Source organism: Dipteris shenzhenensis, chromosome 29 (genome assembly GCF_047967505.1).
Source record: "Dipteris shenzhenensis isolate YYH24624 ecotype China chromosome 29, Dip_SZ_1.0, whole genome shotgun sequence".
Lineage (NCBI taxonomy): Eukaryota > Viridiplantae > Streptophyta > Polypodiopsida > Gleicheniales > Dipteridaceae > Dipteris > Dipteris shenzhenensis.
The window spans coordinates 23,866,560-23,891,637 of record NC_141624.1 but is presented as its reverse complement, the minus strand read 5'-3'; the positions used below and the strand labels follow the sequence as shown (position 1 = coordinate 23,891,637).

The following is a 25,078-nucleotide window of genomic DNA, read 5'->3' as shown; positions in this document are numbered from 1 at the left end:
GATTGAGGCACAAATCAGATTAGGGGACCTCCCTCCATGCTCATCAAACCAGAGACACAACCTATAGGAGTCACGCTCCATCGTAGGTTTTTTGCCACCACAGAAGCCTCGCACATTGACAACCCCCGCTTAGGGTTGACACCCCCGCCAGCTCCCATCCTCTCCATGAGCTCGGATAGTTTTCTCCCTATGTATCGATGCCGTTCTGATCGTGCTTATGGGTTTTTCTTTTGTATCCGTCATGGGCTTTGATGTCCACTTAGTATCAGTTTTTTTGTGTCTCATAGAATCTTTGTCTTCCAAAGACTTTTAATAAACTTTCTTTCTTTCTTTCTTATCAAAGGCTCATACTAGCCTTTAACTGACAATGGGACAAAAAAGGGGACAAGGAGGCACACGTTACAACCTTAGCATATTTGTTCCATTACAATCTATCAACATCAACGAGGTCCTTACCAAAAAATATATACCTTTGTAAGACTAGAAAACATCCAATCGTACAAATTCAATTTTTGTTGTCCTAAAGACCTAAAATTTTTTAGCTGTTGGGTCTTCTTCACCTGCAAAAGATATTTCGATATAGTCGAATAGGCTGATCACCACTTGAACAAAAATTCAAAGAATTTGCATGTCTGCTAAGGTGATAGAAAAGTATGCCTTCGTAAGACTAGAATATATCCAATCGTACTAATTCAAATTTTTGTTGTTCTAAAGACCTAAAAATTTTAGCTATTGGGGCTTCTACACCCGTGTAAAATATTTCGATGTAGTTGAACAGTTGATCACCACTTGGACGAAAATTCAAACAATTTGCATGTCTACTTAGGTGATGGAAAAATATATCCAATTGTATGAATTCAGATTTTTGTTGTCCATACCAAAAAAGGAAATTGTAAACATATCTACCAAGAATCAACATTAATGAAAGAGATTCATACCAACAATTACAATAGGGATCACATTACCAACACATTTACATAAATTATAACGTTCCCATCTTGACACCGTTAGCGCCTCAATAAGAGTAAAGGTTTCTGAGTTTTACACATTTGTTATTGTCTTGTCTAGATTCATTGAAATCCCACAATGTAGACAAAAGTGCTATAAGGTATGGAGAGGATGCTCATTCTCCACACTTTGCTTGGTCTAGGCCTAAACATGCTACAATGTTGCCTTGCTTCATTCCAACACAAATGAACATGTTCTATTGATGAAATGGCAATGCTGCGATGCAAATGGCAACGGCAACCACATGCTCATATCATTTTCTTAGAAGAGGGCCGAGGGACAAGGTAGTTTTTCTAAAGAACACAATATCACTGATTACTTCTTCAGTCTATTGGCCATATAGTGATCTTGTGTGATATTACCAAAGCCAGCTTGGCTTCACCCCTCTTCTAAGAAAGTGTTCTTCTATTGGCTGATTTTTGGCTTCATGCCTGTTCCAAGCACATCAGCCATTAGCATCCTAGCCAAAATCATTCTCCGGAAGTGGTTTTTGTGTCCTCCTATAAGAAGTTGCTTCATCTAATACTCTATCATTCAACCAACATCCCACATGCATATGACTAGATTGACCTTGGCAATGATGCACAAAGCCGTTGTCTCTATTTTCCATTTAAACATCTCTCGGGGCAATTATTTTGTACGGCATCCACCTTGCAATTCACCAATTTCCATTAAGCCTTGGTTTATACTAGCTACAACCAGCAAATGGGCTTTTACAACCTAAAACATATTTTGAGAATTTGCTCTCTCTCTCTCTCACCAAGAGTTTCCCACCAATCCAGAGAATCATTCAGTTTCCACAATCGCTACACGCAATGCCTCAGGGTTTTCCACCCATGGGGTAGTGCAACCATTTCCACAACGTGCTCTCAGAGATCTTCCATCCCCCCAGATGATGAGACTCTTGGGTCCCACAGGGATCATCCAACTTCAGCAGCCTATTCTCTTGGAGTTTCCACCCGAGAGGATCGGTCAGTTCTTGCAATTACGAATTCAACCCAATCATCCGGGAGGATCTCCTACATCTACACACATTCAGGACATGGCTTGCACAAGCAGAGCTCCATGTGAAGCTCAGCTTCTATCGGGACCACTGCTTATACATTTCAGCAAAGTGTTTCATCATTCCACCAGGATACACCCAAATCCACCTACCACATTCACTCATGATTGCCCTTGGACCGTTATGTGTGTCATTGTACCGGCTTTGTATCGAGAGCGGGCGTGCAGAGGGGATAGATACCCAAGGAGAGTCGCATCTGCACATTGTGTGAGGGCCGTAAGGTGGAGTCAGAGGAGCACTTTCTTTTTCCTTGCTCAGTCTACTATGAGATTTGTGGATACCATTGCCTTTTCACAGACGGATTCGAGGGCCTCTCCAGACGACTCCTATACCCAAATCAGCGATGTCTGACAGCTTTTATTCACGAGGCACTCTGACATAGAGACCGTCTCATCAGATCGAGGAGAACGGAGCAAGGTACCGTGCCCAGCCCATCTCAAAGTACGATCACAGATTTCTTCCAGGCAGAGCAGGTTGCTATCCTGGCCATTGTAAGTAGGAAAGGGAGAGACCCTGAGACCGAGACATGGCACACCGGACAGAGGACAGACACATAGATCACACTCACTGAGATCTCCATGTTCAGAGCTGGAGTGCAGCCAACCGGGGTTACAGTGGCGCTCGTCAGATGTCGGATAGCAGCGGAGAGGGCAAGACAGGTTATTCATCCAGATAGCAGACAGCGATCCATTACGGGTTTCTTGTCTACACAGCCAGTAGGCCATTCTATGGGCTATCCATAGGTGCCACTTATTCCTTGGTATGTGCCTTGTAGGCCTAGTTATAGTCAGTTAGGACTATTGGTACAGTTAGTACATGTACCATCTAGGTCAGTTAGGACACTTAGTCCAATTATAGAGCATTTAGCCCTAGGGTTCTGTCATGTTGGCTTCCTCTTGAGCCTCCACTCATTGTAGCAGCATTTTCAGTACAGCAGCTCGTTTTTTGCCTTCTCTCACTCATTTTCTGAGCTTCCATTGTCTGCCATAACCAACAGTGGTATCAGAACAGGTTGGGAATCCATTCCCCCAGCCATTGACAGCTTTCCCAAGCTGTTTGGCAGCCTCTATAGCCAACAATGGTATCAGAACATGTTGGGAATCCATTCCCCCAGCCATTGACAGCTTTCCCAAGCTGTTTGGCAGCCTCTGTAGCCCTCATTCCTGCTGGTCTTGCTGGTTTCTACACACCCGTGAGTATTTGAGGCCCCTCCAAGCACTTCTATCGCAAAAGCCCTGATTCTGACGCAAGAAGATCGCATTTTGGACCAGCTACCGCAAAGGGAGGCACATCCAGAGCATTTCCCTGCTGCATTTTCCTCACGTGTGATTCCGTACAGCCGTACGGAAATGTCATATCTGCCTTTAATGCAGTACTGAGCATTTAATGTCTGTATGGACCTATTTCACCCACACGTGTGAGCTGTACGGCTGTTTTCGGGACTGACATGCTCATTAAATCACCGTACCGACGACTGACAGCTCATAATTAGCTGTACAGCTGTTTTCGGGACTGACAGACCCATTAAATTAGCTGTAGGGACTGCTGTCAGGTCACAAAAAGCTGTACATACTGCAGTACGGACACTGCTAAGAGCATTGAATGCTGTACGGGCCTGTCTTGGGATTTGTGCCAATATTTTAAAGCATTTATTGACTGTACGTAATTGACAGCACGTCTCTAGTGCCATACGGTGGCATTTGGCATTTGTTTGAGGTCATTTTCACCACCGTCAGCTTTGGAGCCTGCTAAGTCATTTTTGGAGCAACTCTCTCTATCTACCTTCTGTTTGGCCCCTATTGATGCACTCTAGTGCATTGAAGGTCATACATTTCAGCTTTTAGGACTAATTATTGCAGTGAAAGCCTTGAGGCTTGTGCAGTCACTAGTTCTTGCAGTTGAGAGTTGCATCTCTCCTTTGCCTTTGTCCATTGTGGTACTGCTTCTCTATTTGCATCAATGGCTAGCAACAAAGATGACCTTTTTGGGATGCTTGGGGCTGATGACAAGCTTGATGGCACCACTTACCCCATGTGGCCATACATGAAGGGGCATGTATTGGTTGCCAAGAATTTATGGCATATTGTTTCAGGCTCTCAGAGCAGGCCTACACGCAATGCAGCTCCTGGTGCTACACCTACCGCCTCTGGTACTACTTCAGATGATGGGTCTTCACGTGATGGTTCTAATGCTACTTCTACAAAGGATCGGATTCAATGGGATGGTCGTGATGCCACAGGTCCTTTGCCTCCTACAAAGGAGCAGATTCAGTGGGATGGTTGTGATGCCAAAGCACATGCCTTGATTGCTCTTTTAGTGAAACGGGTTATTATCCCTCATATCCAATCTTGCAAGACAGCTAAGCAAGCATAGGATCAACTTGCATCCTTGTATCAGGGGCGAAATGAGGCAAGGGTTGCCTATCTCCGCAAGCACTTGAAGGACTTGAAGCTTCTCTAATGCTACTTCTACAAAGGAGCAGATTCAATGGGATGGTTGTGATGCCACAAGTCCTTTGCCTCCTACAAAGGAGCAGATTCAATGGGATGGTTGTGATGCCAAAGCACATGCCTTGATTGCTCTTTTAGTGAAACAGGTTATTATCTCTCATATCCAGTCTTGCAAGACAGCTAAGCAAGCATGGGATCAGCTTGCATCCTTGTATCAGGTCCTTTGCCTCCTACAAAGGAGCAGATTCAGTGGGATGGTTGTGATTCCAAAGCACATGCCTTGATTGCTCTTTTAGTGAAACAGGTTATTATCTCTCATATCCAGTCTTGCAAGACAGCTAAACAAGCATGGGATCAGCTTGCATCCTTGTATCAGGTGCGAAATGAGGCAAGGGTTGCCTATCTCCGCAAGCACCTGAAGTACTTGAAGCTTGAAGTGGGTGGTAAAATGGATGCCTATCTTACTAATGTGAAGGATTTGAAGGAGCAATTGGCCAACATTGGTGAGATTATGCCTGATTCTTAGCTTGTTTCTAATACCCTTGATGGGTTGCATGATTCTTATCAAGGCTTTGCTACTAAATTGAGGTTGGTTGCAGATGGCAATGCCAACCATTTCTCTTTTGACCAGCTTGACCAGCTGGTTGCTCTTCTTCTTCAGGAGGAGCAAAGTCATGCAAATCGCAATCCCTCTATAGCTAGTGATCAAGCCTTTGCTGCCCAGCATCAAAACAAACGCAAAGGCAAGGTTTCAGCTGGTAAACCCCCTCATTCTCATGTTGATCATTCTCATGGTGCCTCTTCTTTGGGCTATAACAAAAAGAAGAAATGTAACTATTGTAGGATACCTGGGCATGATATTTCTGAATGCAGGAAGCGGATTGCATCTAAAAAGAAGAAGAAAGAGTCTGGTATTGCAGGATCTGCTGGTTCTTCTAGTGCAGAAGATCGACATGAGTCAGCTAATTTCGCACAAGACCAACATTGGGCTTTCTTTGTTACATGTCAATATAATCCTGATGTTCATGCTGGCTGCATGGCAGTTTCAAATGTTCATGACGCTTGGTTCTTTGATAGTGGTGCTAGCAAGCACATCACTTCCTGCGGGAAGTTATTCAGCTCATTAGAGCATATATCTCAGGTGGGCAATGTCACATGTGCTGATAATGCATCATATACCATAAAAGATATTGGGCAAGTTGCCCTTACTTCTGTCTCTGGGGATATTGTCACTCTAGAGAATGTGCTTTATGTTCCAGGCATTCGCAAGAACCTTATTTCTATTTCAGCCATAGCTACCTGTGGCTATCAGGTTCTTTTTTATAGTGTTAGGTGTGCAGTGTAAGATGCTACACATGCCTTTACCATGGTCTTGACTGGCACATTGATTGGAGGTCTTTATAGACTTGATGCTTATGACAGATCTTTAGATGATGCTGCACTTGCATATGCACATGCCTTTGCTCTTGATTCTTCTACCATGGCCGACACCCATTTGTGGCATGAGAGGTTTGGACACCTCAATTTTGGGGCTATGGTGAAGTTATATAAGTATGGTATGGTTGTTGATCTTCCCAAAATGCATATGCCTTCAAAACATGTTTGTGAACCTCGCTTGCTTGGTAAGATGCACTGTGGGAGAGTTCGTGCCTCACTCGAGCTTTATTTGGTTGATAGTGACGTTTGTGGACCCATGCGGGCTGTAGCTCTTGGGGGGTTTTATTATTTTGTCACTTTTATTGATGACTTCACCAAGTATACTTGGATTTTCGACTTGAAATCCAAATCTGAAGTTTCTTCATGCTTCAAGCATTTTATTGCCTTGGGGAGAATGAGACTGGGTTGCACATCGCTCACCTTAATACAGGCAAGGGGGGTGAATATATGTCAAAGGAGTTTGCTATTTTTTGGGATTCACGTGGCATACATCATTGATGCACGGTGCCTTATACTCCTCAGCAAAATCCCGTGGCTGAGCGGAACAATAGGTCAGTGATGGAGATGGCCAGGTGCATGTTGAAAGGCAAACATTTACATAACAAGTTGTGGTTGGATGCCGTCATGTGTGCCAATTACACTGGAGGAGCTTCAAGCAGCTACAGGTGACGATGGGGTCCAAGATGATCCGATGTAAGCCCTCAGTCCCACATGAGATGGTACAGGCACAGTTCGCCATGACACCTCTTGAGGTTGATGCCATCTTTCAGACAGTGACTCTCATCCACAGAGTTTGGGATTTACCCCACTGGAGACTTCCGAGGTTGGCCCTAGCAGAGAGAGGGCCAAATACATGGTATGCAAGCATATCTACATGGATTGCTAGCCACGGTATCTAGATGGACAGGCTTCCCCCCTTTCAGTATAGCATGGATGCGCCTCCTGAGTCGATCCCACGAGATGAGATCAACCGTATCATACGGTTAGACCTTCTCCAGCTTCATACATCCTGGACAAGGGGGGAGAACCAAGAGCTCCCCACCAAGACTCAGTTCTACCGCGACCACTTCTTGAGAGTATCAAAGGAGGGATTCATCATCAAACCAAGTATCTCAAGGACAAAGGAGTCTCCCATGCACTGAGGATTGCCATTAGTTAGATGCGAGTTTTGTCCCATCAATTGAGGATCGAGACAAGGAGAGCAACATGTATACCCAGAGAGCAACGACTCTGCATGCTATGTAGACTGGAGGCGGTTGACACAAAGGAGCATTTTCTTTGTGTTTGCCCAGCCTACTACGAGATCGAAGGGCGTTACCACTGTCTCTACCTAGAGGGGAGTGGCTTCAGCCCTTTATCATGACTGATCCATTCCCATGACCAGGTCTATATCGGGCTCTATCTGATGGAGATGCGTTGGCATAGGGAGACGCTACTGCGATAAATCAGAGAGCAGTAGGGGATGGCCAAACCAACAAGGGACATAGAGGATGATCGTGCACAGCGACACGTCACAGACTTCTACACATTTGAGTCAGCCCCAAGACACAGTGGAGTGGAGGAGAAGGAGCTAGCCGACATGAGAGCAGTCTGGACTAGCAGCCAACACAGTACCACCAAGAGAGGGACGCAGAGACCACATGCGCAACAGAGAGTCCCCACAGTACACTCTATTGAGGCCCCACCTATCATAGCTTTCCTCATGGCGGACCGACAGAGACGAGGGGTCACTTTGGCCATCGCTCAGAGGATTCAAAGAGCGAAGAGACCACGTCCCCCACCGCATCGCGAGACAGCTCGAACAGACACACATACGAGACATCTTCGCAGCCTACCAGAGAGCCATCACTGTACCAGGCTTCGGTTTCTGATTCTGTTTCTGCGTCCCAATGCCGAGACTAACTTGTTTTTGATACTAGATAGATTGATCTGGTCCACTATGCAATTGCAATTGACTATTTCTATTCATGATTATGATTTTGTTAGCATAGATTAGTACCCAGCAAGGGCCCTAGCGCTGCTTCAGCCCACTGAGGCTTGTAAGAGTTCGTTTTTCTGTGTACTTTGTCCCCTAGGTCCGGGAGGCCTCCCGTGGCCTCTCTCTCTCTCTCTGCGCTCTCTCTCTCTCTGCGCTCTCTCTCTCTCTCTCTCCCTCTGTGCGTGCGTGCGTGTGGGTGTGTGTGTGTGTCTGTGTCTGTGCCCCTCTCACCACTCCCCCAATCCCCCCTCCAGACCCCTGAGCCCCTTAGCCTACTCATCACAACCCTCAACCTGCACGTCGTCATTCCTCAGCCTACCCATCGCTCGACTTCACCTCACCCATCGCCCACATTCACCTCACCCGTCGCCACCTTCAGATACGTCGCCCACCACCCTCATCCCCGTCGCATCCCTTTCTGCTCACATGACCCCAACGACCTTCGTCACACAGACTACGAGATCGCCACAGGCCTCGGTACCTCCAAGCCTTAGAAGTGAGCCAAAGCTGGCAAACGTGATAGATCATGGGTAGAGGAGTCGTAGAAGTGAGCCAAAGCTGATCGGTGCAAACTGAGAGGGGGAGAGTAGTGGAAGAGAGCAAGAGAGTGAGAGTGAGAGAGAGTGACACTCTAGTGCGGGTGTGAAGAGAGAGTGAGCCACACCACAAACTCACTTATGTTTTATTAGGATTAGGTTTACCCTATGACTGTCTTAGGACAGTCATAGGTGTCCTATCTTTTAAAGAAGGGTTGGCAATGTGCCTTTACCCCAACAACCTCCCACCTAAAGGCCAATGTGCCTAAAGGGGAGAAAAGAATAAAAATTACAGCAATATACAGTTACTGTATACAAGACCATAAAATAAGAATGGTCTCATCCTAATCCCATGATGTGGCGGCAATGTGCAAACCGCTCTGTAGGCAAGCTCTTAGTGAGCAAATCTGCAGGATTATCATCAGTATGTACTTTCACAAGCTCAAGTCGCTTGTCTTCCAGTACCTCCCTGATGAAATGATATTTTACTTCTATGTGCTTGGTCTTTTGATGAAAGACCGGATTCTTTGCCAACATGATAGCACTCTGACTATCACAATGCAAAACTGGCATATCTCCTGTAATGCCCAAATCTCCCACCAGCCGAGTAAGCCATATTGCTTCCTTGCAAGCCTCAGTGGCAGCAACATATTCAGCTTCTGTGGTTGACAGTGCAACGCATTTCTGCAACCGAGACACCCATGATATAGCACCTCCTGCAAATGTGAAAATATAACCGGTAGTAGACTTCCGGTTATCCGCATTCCCTGCATAGTCTGAATCTGTAAAACCATGCACCAATGCATCCTGCCTACCATAGCATATGCACAAGTCTTTGGTACCCTTGAGATACCAAGACACCTTTCACTGCTTCCCAATGCCGCTTGCCTGGATTTGCCATATACCTGCTGATGACTCCCACCGCAAAAGCAATATCCGGACGAGTGGCAACCATGGCATACATCAAAGATCCAACTGCAGATGCATACGGAACCTTGGCCATTTCAGCCTTATCATCATCTGATCTGGGGCTGTCCTTACTGCTGAGTTTTAAATGTGGAGGCAACGGGGTACTAATGGACTTCCCCCCCTCCATTTTAAACCTCTGCAGTACTTTGTCAATATACTCTTTCTGTGACAGAAACAAAAGTCCCTTGGACCTGTCACGAGTAATACGCATGCCAAGAATATGATTTGCATCACCCAAGTCTTTCATGTCAAAAGACTTATGCAGTTGTTTCTTCAAAGCACTAATCTCATGCTGAGATTTACTGGCAATAAGCATGTCATCCACATATAGAATGAGTAGCATCAAACTGCCATCCTTTGCCCGTTTGGTGTACAAGCAATGATCGGTCTCACACCAATGATACCCTTGGGACTGCATGAAGGCATCAAACTTCTTGTACCATTCCCTTAGCGCCTGCTTGAGTCCATACAAGCTCCTCTTGAGCTTACACACAAAGCTGTTCTTTCCCTTTAACAGCATATCCCTCTGGCTGACTCATATAGATCTCATCATGTAGATCTCCGTGAAGAAAAGCAGTCTTCACATCCATCTGACATAAATCCATGTCCTCATGAGCAACAAGAGCTAACACTGCTCTCAAAGTAGTCATCTTGACTACCGGGGAAAAAATCTCATCAAAGTCAATGCCCTTTTCCTGCTTAAATCCCTTGGCAACCAATCTGGCCTTATACCGAGGTAAAGCATTTGAATCCACTTTGACTTTGTAAACCCACTTGCATGGCAAAACCTTTCTGCCCGTAGGTAGCTGCACCAAGTCCCATGTATCATTCTGAAGTAGGGAGTCCATTTCTGACTGCATGGCTTTCTCCCACTTCTTTTTCTCTGCTCTTCCCATAGCTTCCTTGAAGCTGGAAGGCTCACCACAATCTGTCAGCATGATAAAATCAGCCACATTATTGGCTCCTGGAACAAACCTGGCAGGAGGCCGTTGTGCACGGGTGCTCCTCCTAACAAAATGTTCCGGATTAGGCTGCTGTCCAGCCTGTTCTTCATGCATGACGGGTGGCTGTACCACCATATCTGGCTGTACTACAGCCCCATCTGTTGGCACATCCAGTGGTGCATCACTGGCAAAATTATCTGGCTGATTTTCAGCCTGTATACCCTCTGGAACAGGGTGATCTGCAGCAGGCTGCTGCTGCATATAAATGGGCATTCTTTGCTGTCCAACATCATCATAAATAACCCTCCTGTATTCCACAGGTTGCACGGGTTACTTGTGTACACTATCTTCTTTAAAGATGACATCATTGCTGCGTATAATCTTCCGTTTAACGGGATCCCATAACCTGTACCCCATTTCACCTTCGTCACCATAACCCATAAAGATGCATCTGATAGACTTTGGATCCAGTTTGGTGCGTAGTTCTTTGCGTACATGAGCAAAGCACTCGCAGCCAAATACACGTAAGTGCTTATATGAGGGTGGCTTGCCAGACCACACCTCCTCTGGCACTTTCAACTCCAAAGCCTTGTTTGGCGACCAGTTAATAATGTGAACTGCTGTTTGCACAGCTTCTGCCCAAAAGCCATGGGGTAATGCAGCATAAGACAACATACATCGAACCTTCTCCTGTATAGTTCGATTCATCCGCTCACTTGCACCATTTTGAGATGCATTATGAGGGGCTGTGAGTTCCTGTTTGATGCCCTTAGCTTGGCAAAACTGCACAAAAGCATGTGACACATACTCACCCCCATTATCGGATCTGAGGCATTTCAACCTACGACCTGTCCGATTCTCAACCTGAGCGACAAACTTCTTGAAAGCATCTAAGGCATCTCCCTTATGCTTCAAGAAATAGACCCACACCTTTCGTGTGGCATCATCAATGAAAGTAATAAAATATTTTGCACCCCCTAGTGATAACTGTGGCATTTCACACAAATCAGTGTGCACTAGATCAAGTGGTGCTCTATTCTGGGGAGTTCTCCTCTTATGAGGAGTGACAGAGTGCTTGCCAAATATACAATGATCACAAGTAGGCAAATCTGAAAAAGAGAGAGGCGGCAGGTAACCCAATCGTGACAGTTCTTGCATTCCTTTAACAGACATGTGTCCCAACCGGCTATGCCACAATGAAACCTTTGGCAGCTCGGTTATGGCAACAACATGATTACCCACACTGGAAACATAAAGAGGGTACAAGGTATCACTTTTAAAACCCTCAGCCACTACAGTCTGGCCATCAGTAATCACCCATTTGGAATCCCCAAATGTGGTGTGGTAACCACTGTCATCTAATAAGCCAGTGCTAATCAGATTTTTCTTGATTTGCGGCACATGGCGAACACCATCAAGCATAAATGACTGTCCATCAGGAAATACTATCTGTATACTGCCAATCCCTGCAATCTGACATGCATAGTTGTTCCCAAGATGAACAACTCCATGAGTACCTGTGTAGGAAGTAAACCACTCCCTATGAGGAGTAACATGAAAAGAAGCACCTGAATCCAAGAGCCAGGTGTGCATGTCATGGCCATCAATAACCAAAGCATGTGCTATTACAGCAGAAGAGCATAAAACATCATGTATGTCACTGTCACTGTCCTCTGCTGCAACATTCACTGCATCCAAGTCATCTGCCTTAGCCTTGCCTTTGCCTTTGCTTGCATTTCCTGCATCCTTTGTTTCAACCTTCTTGGCTTTCTGATCCCGTATGAACTTGAAGCACTTCGACTTCACATGTCCCTTCTTGCCACAATAAAAGCATTCAATGTCCTTTTTGCCACGGGACTGACTGCGGGATTTGGACTTACTAGCAGATCTCCCCTTCTGCTGAGTCCTGCCTCTGTCCTGTACCTGCAAAGCATTTGAAGACTTGCTGCCCGCATTATTCTTCCTGCTCATCTCCTCCATAAGGAGAGAGCTCTCTACATCAGCATAAATAAGAGTGGCATTCGAGTTTGACAGGGTGGTCTTGAAAGTGTCCCAACTCTCAGGGAGGGTACACAGCAAGAAAGTAGCCTTGAACTCCTCATCAAGGTTCAACCCCTGTGCAATCAGCTGTGTAAAGATAGCATTGAACTCACTCAAGTGTGAGGTCATAGCTGTACCTTCCTTCATGCGAAGATCGACCAGCTTCTTCAGCCAATAAACCTTACTGGCTGAGCTCTTTTGGGCATACAATTCTTCTAGTCTTTGCCATAGACCATAAGAGGTCTTTTCAGCCTGTACATTGAACACAAGAGTGTCTGAAATAGTGAGCATGATAGCTGCCCTCGCGGACAAATCAAGCTCTTCCCAGTCATCAGCTGCCACATCAGATGGCTTGACACCCTTCACCCTTATGGGCTTAGCAATCTTCTTTAACAGAAGTACATTCAAGCACTGTTCTGCCCATAATGCATAGTTGTGTGCTCCTTCCAGTTTCTTTATGTTCAGAATTGAAGAATCACCTCCCCCTGATGCCATATCAGATGAGGAAAGTACCTGACTCCCTGGAAGTAAAAAAGCTGAATAAAAGTTCTGATTTCTCAAAAAAAACCTGCTCTATTCTAGAGCCAGAAGCACTCTCAATGGTGCTGTTTTTTACTGTCAGTAAAATCTGCAGCAAAACAGTAAATGTCCCTGCAACTACTGTACCTTCTGACAAACTGTTCTGAGCTCAGAGAGGCATAAAAAACAGTAATTTCAGACTGCTGCTGCTGCTCAACAAGTGCTTAACAGTGCACAATCATCTGACAAAACCACCAACACTGCTGTAAACACTGCTGTACTGACTGTACTGATCACTTCTCCCACCTCAGATGAGGTATTGCACTGAGTTAAATTGCAGAAACCACTTGACAAACACCCCAAAAAAAAACAGTAAATGACCCTTCAGTCTGTCACAAAACCTGCAACAGTAAATGGGATAAATCCCAAGCAATCACCCTTATACCAAGGGGAGAAAATGCATCTGAAGATCTCTGTCAGTAACCGAAGTGCTATCAAACAAAGTCTGGGCAAAAGCCCCTTGATCTGACACCTGAATCAAGTGGAGAACACCTCAACACTGAGGTAGCATGCAATATGAAATCTCTCTGACACTTGTACCTGACAATGTGCAATGCATAGACTGTCCCTGTGTACTCAGTAACAACACAAATCACAAAGTACAGACACCAAGAAGAAAATCTTTTGAGCACTGTCAACGATGGGCAGTTAGGGACCGAGTAAACTCGATGCGCCCTGACCAAGCGTGGCTCAACTGAGATTTTCAAAGTGTGTACAAAGAATGTGACCTGCAACAAATGTCACCAAATGCACTGCGGAAATAAAGCAAATGTGTGCTCCCTGGCTACACACTGCCTCAAGGCATATACTGCAAACACATCCAGGCAAAAGCCCTTTGAAATGGTCACCCAAAACTGAGAATTGCACTCAGTAAATGCATAGAAGCTTCTGCAAAACAAGCATCTGACCTTCCTGAAAGACAAGTAACTGCGCAAACACCACCACTGTGGTACAAGTCACCTCAAGCGTGAGTGACACGAGAGTACCTGCTGTACCTCACCAAATGCACAGTATACGGCTGAAATGCTTCAGGAATGCATTAGGAATGCTTCATGTACTGCGCGTACATGCACAAAACAGAGTGCTTCAGCACTATTTCTCTTCCAAAAAAAAATGCGCCTGCTGTACTTTTCTGTCCCTGCAGAGGCACGCTTCCCCAAAAAAAAATGTCGATTCTTTGCCTGGCTCCGTACGCGCACACGCACGTCGAAGGAGAACCAGCTGCGCAATGCCTCGAGAGGCTTAGCAGCTAGTAGCAGCTGCTATACAGCTGCTGGCTGCTTGCTAGATGCGACGCCTCGAGCTGCAGCTAGCAGCTGCTGTGCAAGGAGGCCCGCGTCGCCGCCCGTGACCACGCCCCAGCACGCGCCCGCGACCACACTGTCGCCCTGCAGCCTGCCTTCACGAAGATCTGCCGCCCCGACGCCGTACCCTGGTCCGCTGCCCTGCGCAGATCTGGCCGCCCTGCAGGCGAAAATGCGCCGCCTGCGCACTGATCTGTCGCCCTGTAGGCAAAAATGCGCCGCCGTAGAGCTCTGCGCCCTGGTCCGCTGCGATGTTGAGCCCGTCCGTACGGCCGTACGGACGACGTACGGCCGTACGGATCTGTCCGTACGTCCGTACGGAACGGATGAGGTAGGCAGATGAGGCTAGGGAGAGGAGGTGTGGCTAGGGAGAGGAGGCTTGATAGGCTCTGATACCAGTTGAGAGGGGGAGAGTAGTGAAAGAGAGCAAGAGAGTGAGAGTGAGAGAGAGTGACACTCTAGTGCGGGTGTGAAGAGAGAGTGAGCCACACCACAAACTCACTTATGTTTTATTAGGATTAGGTTTACCCTATGACTGTCTTAGGACAGTCATAGGTGTCCTATCTTTTAAAGAAGGGTTGGCAATGTGCCTTTACCCCAACACAAACTACAGTGTAGACGAGCAGCCATCGGGAAAATGACGGGCCACAGGTCACGGGACCTCCGCCACAGATCACAGGCTCACGCCAAACACCAAACCACGGGCTCAAATCAAGGATCACGCTAGAGCACATGAGCCCTCCCGTACACTCGAACCCTTCTACGTGCAGACGCACAGGTCAAGAGACCCCCAATAGGGCGCATGGGCCACTTCTTGGGCTGCCACTTTAGGCGCTACACTACAGGCGCTAACTCCCACACAGGTCGGGGGGGGATATTTCCAGACCCCGCTTAGTGTTTTGGCCTGGAGGGCTTGTCAGGGCTGCTCGAAGCTGCACATCCCCCCCCCCCCTTTACTTGTTTTTTTTTAAGAGAGAGATCAGCCCTTGGATGAATGCAACATTGAAAAAAGGAGGGGATAAAGTATGGAACTTCTTTTATTTGAGGCTTGGGAGCTGATGTGGATGAGCTTGGCTACTCATTGCTTGGCGAAGGTAGAGGCACTTGTGCTTTCTTGTGAAGAAGTCATCTTGGTTGAATTGGAATATTAGGGTCCTTGGTGGCCTCTTTTTGCTAGCGTGTAATTACATTTATAGGTTGTGATATTACACTTGCCGGCCCCAGACTTTGATGGTCCACCCCAATAATGCCGAGACTCTGGTCCGACCCTAGGGGCTTCTCAGAGACATTAACTGAAAGAGACCTGATCTTTTACACTGAGACACATGAGAGCCCTGAGAGAGGGCTGCGTAGGAACTGAGGAGAGATAGTGGAGTACGAGGCTCTAGGGTGGTGGCTGTCCTCTTCAAATCACATCTGAGACCACTCATATCTGTGGTTCAGAGAGAGGAGCATGCACGACACATGTGTATACGAATTCAGCTTCGAGATGCTAAACCTATCTTCATTGCGGTGTGCTATTTCCCTCCAGACACGTCATCCTATGCACCAGAGGTCACTACAGATGGACACAACCTGTATGAGACAATCCATGATGACATCATGGAGTTCTCCAAATTAGGAGACATCCTGCTACTGGGGGACTTCAATGCATGGATAGAAAATTGGCAGGTGGGCCTGCTTGACTTCACAGATGCTAAACCTATCTTCATTGCGGTGTGCTATTTCCCTCCAGACACGTCATACTATGCACCAGAGGTCACTACAGATGGACACAACCTGTATGAGACGATCCATGATGACATCATGGAGTTCTCCAAACTAGGAGACATCCTCCTACTGGGGGACTTCAATGCATGGATAGAAAATAGGCAGGTGGGCCTGCTTGACTTCACAGATGACAGAGATCCACACCGTCCCTGAGCTCGATGCAGCTGAGTTCAGGATACTTAGACACTCTGTAGATGCCCCATAGATGACAGGTTTTACTAAGTGATTTCTTGATATTCACAAATGCTACTACTGTGCTTTCGAGAGGACTAGCAGCTAAAGGTATTTATCCGGCTGCGGATCCCTTGGATTCGACTTCAACCACGTCACAACCGTGGATTGTGGGTGAGGAGCATTACGAAACTGAGTATATGGACAGCATCTGCTTGAGCTGGGCGTTATCCATGACCTAATCATCTATAATGGTCTCCATAGATGGCCATCCTCTAGAAGACTCACTTACTTCCTGCATGGAGGTGGGTCTAGTACAATAGATTATCTGCTAGGCCCACTAGATTTTGTCTCACGAATACACGACTTCGCCATACCTCCTCCCCCCCACTCGGAGCTGACCACTCATACTTGGCCTTTCAAATCTCTGCCACCATGCCAACTACAAAGAGAGCACCTCCCACACCCGCACGCATTCAGATCCACTTTGACCCTACCCTTGACCCAATGTACGTGAGTCACCTAGCTACAACGCTACTTGGAGATGATACAGACCTCACCAGTGCCTCCGACACCCTGGTCTCAGTTGTACAGGATGCCGCCACGAGAACCTTTCCCACGACCTGATCTATGCGGATCCGAGATGGGAAGATGCCTCAAAACCCTTGGTTCAATGATGAGTGTAGAGAGGCAAGAGCCTACCTTACACAAGTGCAAACATTGGGTCACCTAACGTCACCTGAGGCGCATAGGATCTTCTGACGATTGACACATCTTTTCGAGGAGGGGACCCCATCACTGGATGGGGGTCTCTATTGGAAGGGAAGCCACCTATTCGAGGAGGAAACCCAACCACTTGATGGGGGGTCTCTATTGGAAGAGAAGCCACCTATTCCCATCACTGACCTAGATATATGGCACACATATGCATGTTCCCTCTATGATGCCCAGATGCAGACACCGCCGGATATGTCCTCTATGCCCAAGCCCACCACCTGTGACTTGTTCACCCCACAGAACATACGACCTACACTTCATCGACTACACAATCAGAGAGCGTAGGACCATGAGGGCCTATGGACTGAGCGCTTTGCACGCGGACAGGAGGTCTTAGCTCCAGTCGTAGCACAGATTTTCAACTGGACTATGTGTCACAGCTTCCCAGGTACTTTCTTCATTATCCATTTGCAAGTTCTCTCGTTTCATCAACTTGTCGTTTGCTCCCTTGCATCCCATCTCTATTCCATTGCTCCCCGCACCCAACAATGGTATCAAAGCATGTTCTCTTGCTCTTACTTGCCTTCCCTTGCTCACACCTTCAGCTCAGCTAAGCTTCCAGCCAACAATTCGACCCAACTGTAGCTCGCTTTTGCATTTCAGCAGCTTATTTTTGCATGGTTGCATTCCAGCCTTCTCCGGACTTTTAGCCAGCATCTGCACTGACTTTCCTTGGTCCTGGAACAGCTTTGGAGCAGCCTTGACTGCAGAATCTTGTTTCTGAGGATGAAAGCAGTCCTGCGACTGTTTTTTGACATTTTCATGTGCAATTTTATATTTTTCACAGCTTTTGACCTGTTCCTAAAAAAATGACATCTGCTGTCCATACACGTACGTATGGTCCATACAGATGCCCTGTACAATTCGTACAATTGTACGGATTCAGTGATTTCGACTGCGAACTATCCGGACAGCCTTTGTGTATCAGTCCCTACACTGTTTGTGACATTGGACATCTTGTTTTTATTGCAATTCAGCTCCCATTTACTGTTGCAGCAGTGCTTTTGCAGATTCAGGGTGTACTTTGGAGCTTTTGAAATTTTGCAATGACACTACCTAGTTCAGGCCGATTTTGGGCTTCTATGTCACATTTGCAGGCAGATTGCAGGAAACTTGCAGATTTGCAGCACATTGCAATCACATTTGCAAAATTGCAGCAAAACTTCGGTCTTTTACAGATTTGCCCTCTTTTTAGCATATTTGTCCTCTCTAAATTTGGGGCTTTTGCAAATTTGTTGATTTTTGCAATCGCCTTGCCTAGTACAGGTGACATTTGGGGCTTTTGAATCACATTTGCTCAGTGATATTGGGCTTATTTGGTCGCATTTTGGGGATTTTTCAGATTTTCCCTCTTTTTGCAATTTGCCCTCCTTCATAAATTGGGGCGTTGGCCAAAATTGCCTTTTTTAGCTCTCAGATAGCCTCGTAAGACATTGTCCTCTCAATTTCACACACTCAGCTTGCAAGAACTTGGGGCTATTTCTTCCATATCTTGCATTGGCTCTTGTGCTTTGGGGACTTAAATTTCAAGTCCATTGGAGCATATTTGTGCATACATTAGGGCATATTTTGGTGGGGGGGGGGTGTGTGTGTGGGGGGGGGGGGGGGGGATTCTTAAGCAAACTTCTGCAAGCAGCTTATTAACAACATTAAGGAGACAACCTTTAATGGAATAATATGTAAATCACATCTAGTCAAATCTTCTCAGCTATGTGGTAGATAAACATAGGCATGAAACTAACCTGTAATGCAGAGAACCAGACCTCCCAAGGCATACCAAGCCTGGAAACCATTCTTCCTAAAGAATAAGTAAATATACGCCGGATTAAATGCCTGAACGACTCTTCGATCATGTTGTATTATGTTGTACAGTCCAATCAAGCCAATGGCCACAAACCATACAGACAAAATCGGTGCGAACAAAATGCCCACCTTGCCAGTTCCAAAGCGTTGCAAGCTATACAAAATAACAAGAATTGCCATGGAAGCCACCACGATGACATCTGAGAAAGATAAAATATATATGGTGAGCAATTGCCAAAAGCCATGAAAATATGTACATACATGCTGCACAGTACAATAGCCATTAAAAACATTCCAATTTGTATGTTCCCTCCCTCCCTCCTACCCTCCCTTACAGCACCCCCCTCTCTTAGATTGACTTCTACTTTAAATTTCAGTTTCGGCATTAGACTCAATGTGTTGTTGGCCACGACCTTTGGATTCCCTAGCAAGGCTGTTTTTCCTCAAGATGTACTTCTGACTTGGTCTCACCTCTTTGTCCTTCCGCAAAAGTTCATAAAACCTCAAACCCCTCCCCCCCCCTCTCTCTCTCTCTCTCTCTCTCTCTCTCTCTCTCCCCCCCTCTCATTAGCCCCCAAGAAGGAGATCATTATCATATGACCTACAAGAGGACAAGAGATGGGACAGCAAGTCCTTAAATGTTTTGGTCAGTGGCCTACTAGTAGGGGATACCGCTGTGGGAGATACCAAAGCCCTGTTCACCAAGATGAGTGTCAACCTTACTTGCGAGGCAACCTAGAGGGTGGGCAAGGCCGATGCGCCAACAAGGCCACTAGTAGTGAGATTCCAGCAATAACGGAGAGGTCCACCATCATGAGCATGAGGGGAACATTGAAGGGAGCCAGGACTTTCTTGGATGTAGATCTCACACTCCCACAACAAGAACACCGAAGGGAGAGGATGGTATCTGTGATGGCTGCAAGGTAGGAAGGGAGGTGGGCTGTCTATAAAGAGAAGAATAGAAAGGGAAGAAAGGGATTATTTGAGAGAGGGCTGAAAGAATAGAAACAGAAGAAAGGAAAGAAGAGGAAGTGGACAGCACATGATGGTGTCAAGCCCATGAGATAAAGCACAAAATAGATTGCAAAAGGCAGTATGGAACTGTAATGGTACCCTCTCGGTCTGATCCAGGTGGTTTCTCCAAAGACCTACATCGATAGAGATGTCATTTTCTACACTAAGACACAAGAAAGCCCACTGTGACAAGATACACCTAGGAGTCATCTCGAGATGAGGAGAGACAGTGGAATACAAGGCTCAGCAGGAGTGGCAATCCTCTTTAGATCATATCTAAGGCGTTTATATCTATGATGCATAAGGAGCATGCACACCGCATCGCATGTGGATACAAGTGAAGTCGCCGAACACAGAACCGATCTACACGCACAGAGAGATGGTTTGCAAGACTAGGGCTCTACATGGACAGACTACCCCCTTTCCAATACAGCATGGATGGAGTAAACCGAAGCATCAAAATTTTGGTACCTCCTACTGGGGAAGGGTCAATTGAGTTACAAGTTGACGAGTTGTTAGTCGGGAAATTCTGAAGGACTGAGGTAGCATGCTTAGAATTGAGAGGTCATTGAAAGGTTCATGTTGACCCTACTATCACACGAGGTCAACCAAGTTATCCGTGAGGATCTACTACAGCTACACACATTCCGGACTTGGTTGGGGCCGAGTGATCTCCCAGTGAAGCTGGGCTTCTACAAAGATCACTTCTTACATATCACAACGGAGGGTTTCATTCATCCACTAGGATACACGCAGATTCACCTACCCCACTCGCTGAGGATCTCTCTTGGGCAGTTCCGGGTCTCTTCCCACAAACTTCATATCGAGAGCGGCAGAGCAGAGCGGTTACCCAGGGAGAGGCGCTTCTACAAAGATCACTTCTTACATATCACAGCGGAGGGTTTCATTGATCCACTAGGATACACGCAGATTCACCTACCCTACTCGCTGAGGATCTCTCTTGGGCAGTTCCGGGTCTCTTCCCACAGACTTCATATCGAGAGCGGCAGAGCAAAGCGGTTACCCGGGGAGAGGCGCATATGCACACTCTGTGACATGCAAGAGGTCCAGATGTCCTGTTTACTATGAGATCCGAGGGCGTTTCTACTACCTCTTCAGAGATAGTTATGGGGTTTTGGCCCATTTTCTCTCTTACCCAGACCAGCAATGTTTGGCTGGTTTCATTCATGAGATGCTTAGACACCGCGATAGGATACTCCGAGCACGGAGACAAGAGCAGACTTCTCCTGTGACTGATACCTCTCAAAGCTCTATAACAGAGTTCTCTCTGCCAGATCGCATAGACCCCCACGAGGCGAGACCTCGACATGACCATGACCCAGAGCCTGTGATCCGACAGCTCAGATAGAGGGTTGACTCATAGATCATACTTGGGGACATCCCCTCCTTGTTTAGGGTTTCCTTGTTTAGGGTTGGAGCCTAATTGACGGGGGTCACAGTGGCACTGGTTAGACGCAGAGCTACGACCAGGAGACGTACCAGGACTACACCCTTGGGGGGGCAACATCACTCTATTGTTGACCTATGCCTCCACCTCCACAGCCTCATCCATCACGAGGCGAGACCTCGACATGACCATGACCCAGAGCCTGTGATCCGACAGCTCAGATAGAGGGTTGACTCATAGATCATACTTGGGGACATCCCCTCCTTGTTTAGGGTTTCCTTGTTTAGGGTTGGAGCCTAATTGACGGGGGTCACAGTGGCACTGGTTAGACGCAGAGCTATGACAAGGAGACGTATCAGGACTACACCCTTGGGGGGGCAACATCACTCTATTGTTGACCTATGCCTCCACCTCCACAGCCTCATCCATCACGATGATATCCTGCTGCTGCTAATGATGATGATGATGATGGTTATGATGATGTCAACGATGATGCTGAGATTGATTGATATATACAGTCAATATATGACTATGTTGTACTTAGGATTTAGTACTACTACTTTGCATTTTTTGCATTCTACATTGGTGTGGATGCTCGTTTAGCAGCTCCACTACCACAGCTCATTGTATCAGGTTTTTCAGAGTCTCATAGACCCATCGGTCTCCCGAAGACTTTAATAAACTTTCTTTCTTTCTTTTTCTTTCTATTGCAGTATGCTACTCCCCCCTGGGACACATCATCATATGTACATGAGGTCACCACAAAGAGTCACAGCCCATACGAGATGATAAATAAGATAATAATATGGAGTTCTCTAGCTAGAGGGAGATCCTCCACCTAGGCGACTTCAATGAATACACAGGGAGCAAATGGGTGAGTCTGCTTGACTTCGGATTCAAATACCAAAGATAAATCTAGCAAAGCTTCAGATAGTGAGGCACGCAGATGATGCACCATAGGTCACAAGATATGGTCTACACCTACTGGAGATGGGAGAGTGCATGAGTTGATCATACATAACGTTCTTCAAAAATCATTGTTATCTGGAGGGCTCATTGGTTTTTGACGTGGAGAGGGGTGGACTACCTCATGGGTTTACCAGCCTTTGTGTCGCATGTGCATATCGTACTGTCTCTTCTCCCCCCACTTAGTGCTGATCATTCCTATCTGGTATTCAGCATCTCGACCACCGTGCAAGCCACAAGATGGGACCCTCCCGCACCCAACCATGTTCAAATACACTTTGTCCATGCTCTTGATGTGGTCTACATGATCCAATTGTCTCGTGAGCTACCGACCCCTCCCGTAGATGATGAAGAGGGGGGATGGACTACCTCATGGGTTTACCAGCCTTTGTGTCGCATGTGCATATCGTACTGTCTCTTCTCCCCCCACTTAGTGCTCATCATTCCTATCTGGTATTCAACATCTCCAATTGTCTCATGAGCTACCGACTCCTCCGGTAGATGATGTAGACCTCGCCCATGCCTTCGACATTTTGGTAACAGTGGTTCGAGTTGCCGCCACTAGATCCTTTCCCACAACATGATCTACAGCATGCCCCCTAGCTAGGAAGATGCCCCAAAACCCATGGTTTGATGATGAGTGCCGAGAGATGAGACCTCACCTCATAAGTGAGCGGGCTTTGGGACACCTTACAACCCTTGCGCCGCCATCAAGTATCCAATCGCTTGACACGCCGTAAGAGGCGGGCTTTCCTTCACACAAGCCTTCGACATTTTGGTAACAGTGGTTCGAGATGCCGCCACTAGATCCTTTCCCACAACTTGATCTACAGCATGCCCCCTAGCTAGGAAGATGCCCCAAAACCCATGGTTTGATGATGAGTGCCGAGAGATGAAACCTCACCTCATAAGTGAGTGGGCTTTGGGACACCTTACAACCCTTGAGCCGCCATCAAGTATCCAATCGCTTGACACACCGTAAGAGGCGGGCTTTCCTTCACACAAGCCTTCGACATTTTGGTAACAGTGGTTCGAGATGCCGCCACTATATCCTTTCCCACAACTTGATCTACAGCATGCCCCCTAGCTAGGAAGATGCCCCAAAACCCATGGTTTGATGATAAGTGCCGAGAGATGAGACCTCACCTCATAAGTGAGCGGGCTTTAGGACACCTTACGACCCTTGAGCCACCATCAAGTATCCAATCGCTTGACACGCCGTAAGAGGCGGGCTTTCCTTCACACAAGAAGGATGAGGCGATCAGATCTTTTCGAGAGAGGATCCCACCATTACATTGAGGCTTCTCTATGAGGGTAAGTCACCCATCCCCATCATAGATCCCGGAATTGGCCTACATACGTGACCTCGCTATACGACATCCCGATCCATGCACCACCTGATATGTCTTCTCTGCCCAAGCCCACCACATCCATCTTGTTCACTACACAGAATGTGCAAGATGCATTAAACCATGAGGGGTTGCAGACTGTTATTTTGCACACCGGCAAGAGAACCTGGCCCCAATCTTAGCACATATGTTCAACCGTGTTGTATGCCATGGCTTTCTCCCTGCTTAGAGTACCACCACCATTGTGCCGATACATAAAGCAAAGATCCCATGGACATGGGGAACTACCACACCCTCATGATTGCTACACTTGCCAAGATCTATGGATCGGTACTAAAGAGAGAGATCAGCTCATACACAGAGGCAAATGGACAGCATGCCTTGGCTGGTTTCCAGAGGCAACGTTTCACTCTTGACCACATCTTCACCGTCAAGGCCATCATCGAGGAGGCAAGATCGAGATCCCAAAAACTCTACGCTTGCTTTGTAGATTCTAAAAAATGCGGATCCTATGAGACATGATCTGCAGGGTGATGAGCTTATATGAGTCAATCAAAGGGAGAGTACGTGCCCCTGGAGTGACACAAACCCCGCGCTCCTGAAATCCCAAACCTGCAAAACAAGCACAAAGAAACAACCATAGAAACAAATAGATGGGTGCATGCTAGCTCAGCACCCAACCAATGACAACCGCAATGGAAAGACTTGAGAAACTATGATGTCCCCTCCGAGCCACAACTGAGCTACTCGCACATTTTCTAACCAAATCCCTACCAGCTTAGCATCCCATACCACTAAGTGGCGCCCCATGGGTCTTGGATCAACTACTGGATCTTGGGCTACGCTAGGAAGCAAGTGCGGGTCCGCAACATGATCCACGATCTAAACCGACAAGAAAGAACTGAGCTCGCTCTAACTTGCATCCCAAAAACTACACCCTTGGGCTCCTTATATAGGCTCAAGCCTAGTGTGCTAAAAATAGCAAAAATCTTAATTTGAACCCTCTAATCCATCTATGCCCTTGAAGCTCAACCAGAGAATCGCCTGCCTAGCCCCAAGCTTCCTGAGCTAGTCTTGTACACCTAAAGGACACGTCGACTACGATCCATGCACATAACATACTCCCACTCCTCTAAGAACTCACTCCTAGGTTCATAAAAGAGAGACCAAAAACTCTTATTGAAGGTTAGTCAATGTCTCACATAGGACTAAGTGTCCTATGTGGCCTAGAAGGCACTAACACTATAAGTGCCTACACTTATGCCTACAAGGCACATACCATGGCCTATAGGGCATCACTAGAACCACCAGAAGATGGCCTACAAACCCCCCTCCATGGGATGGGCTGAAGTACTCTGGAAACGTCTCAGAATACCTAGTAGTTTCTCATCATGGTGGCACATGTTCATCCAAAAGGATATAGCCACCTATGAATGTACAAGGAATGTCAGATCATGTAACAAAGGGAACCAAGTGTAAAGCCTGTCGGAAGACTTCGAACTTCGGACGAGG

The 25,078-nt window shown here is 46.8% G+C and overlaps 1 protein-coding gene across 2 annotated transcripts in view; it reads right to left on the bottom strand.

Annotated features, from left to right (window-relative positions):
* Window positions 1-25,078, bottom strand: part of LOC147882611 (putative potassium transporter 12) — a 137,617-nt gene that overhangs the window by 54,096 nt on the left and 58,443 nt on the right. Inside the window, exons 3-4 of one of the 2 annotated variants that reach the window (XM_087400373.1) lie at window positions 18,959-19,029; window positions 18,769-18,824 (exon numbers count right to left, since the gene is read on the bottom strand). In XM_087400373.1, coding sequence (XP_087256499.1) covers window positions 18,769-18,824; window positions 18,959-19,029 — 127 coding nt within the window. Of the gene's footprint in view, window positions 1-18,768; window positions 19,030-25,078 lie in introns of both variants that reach the window. The other variant, XM_087400372.1, reaches the window with a different exon arrangement.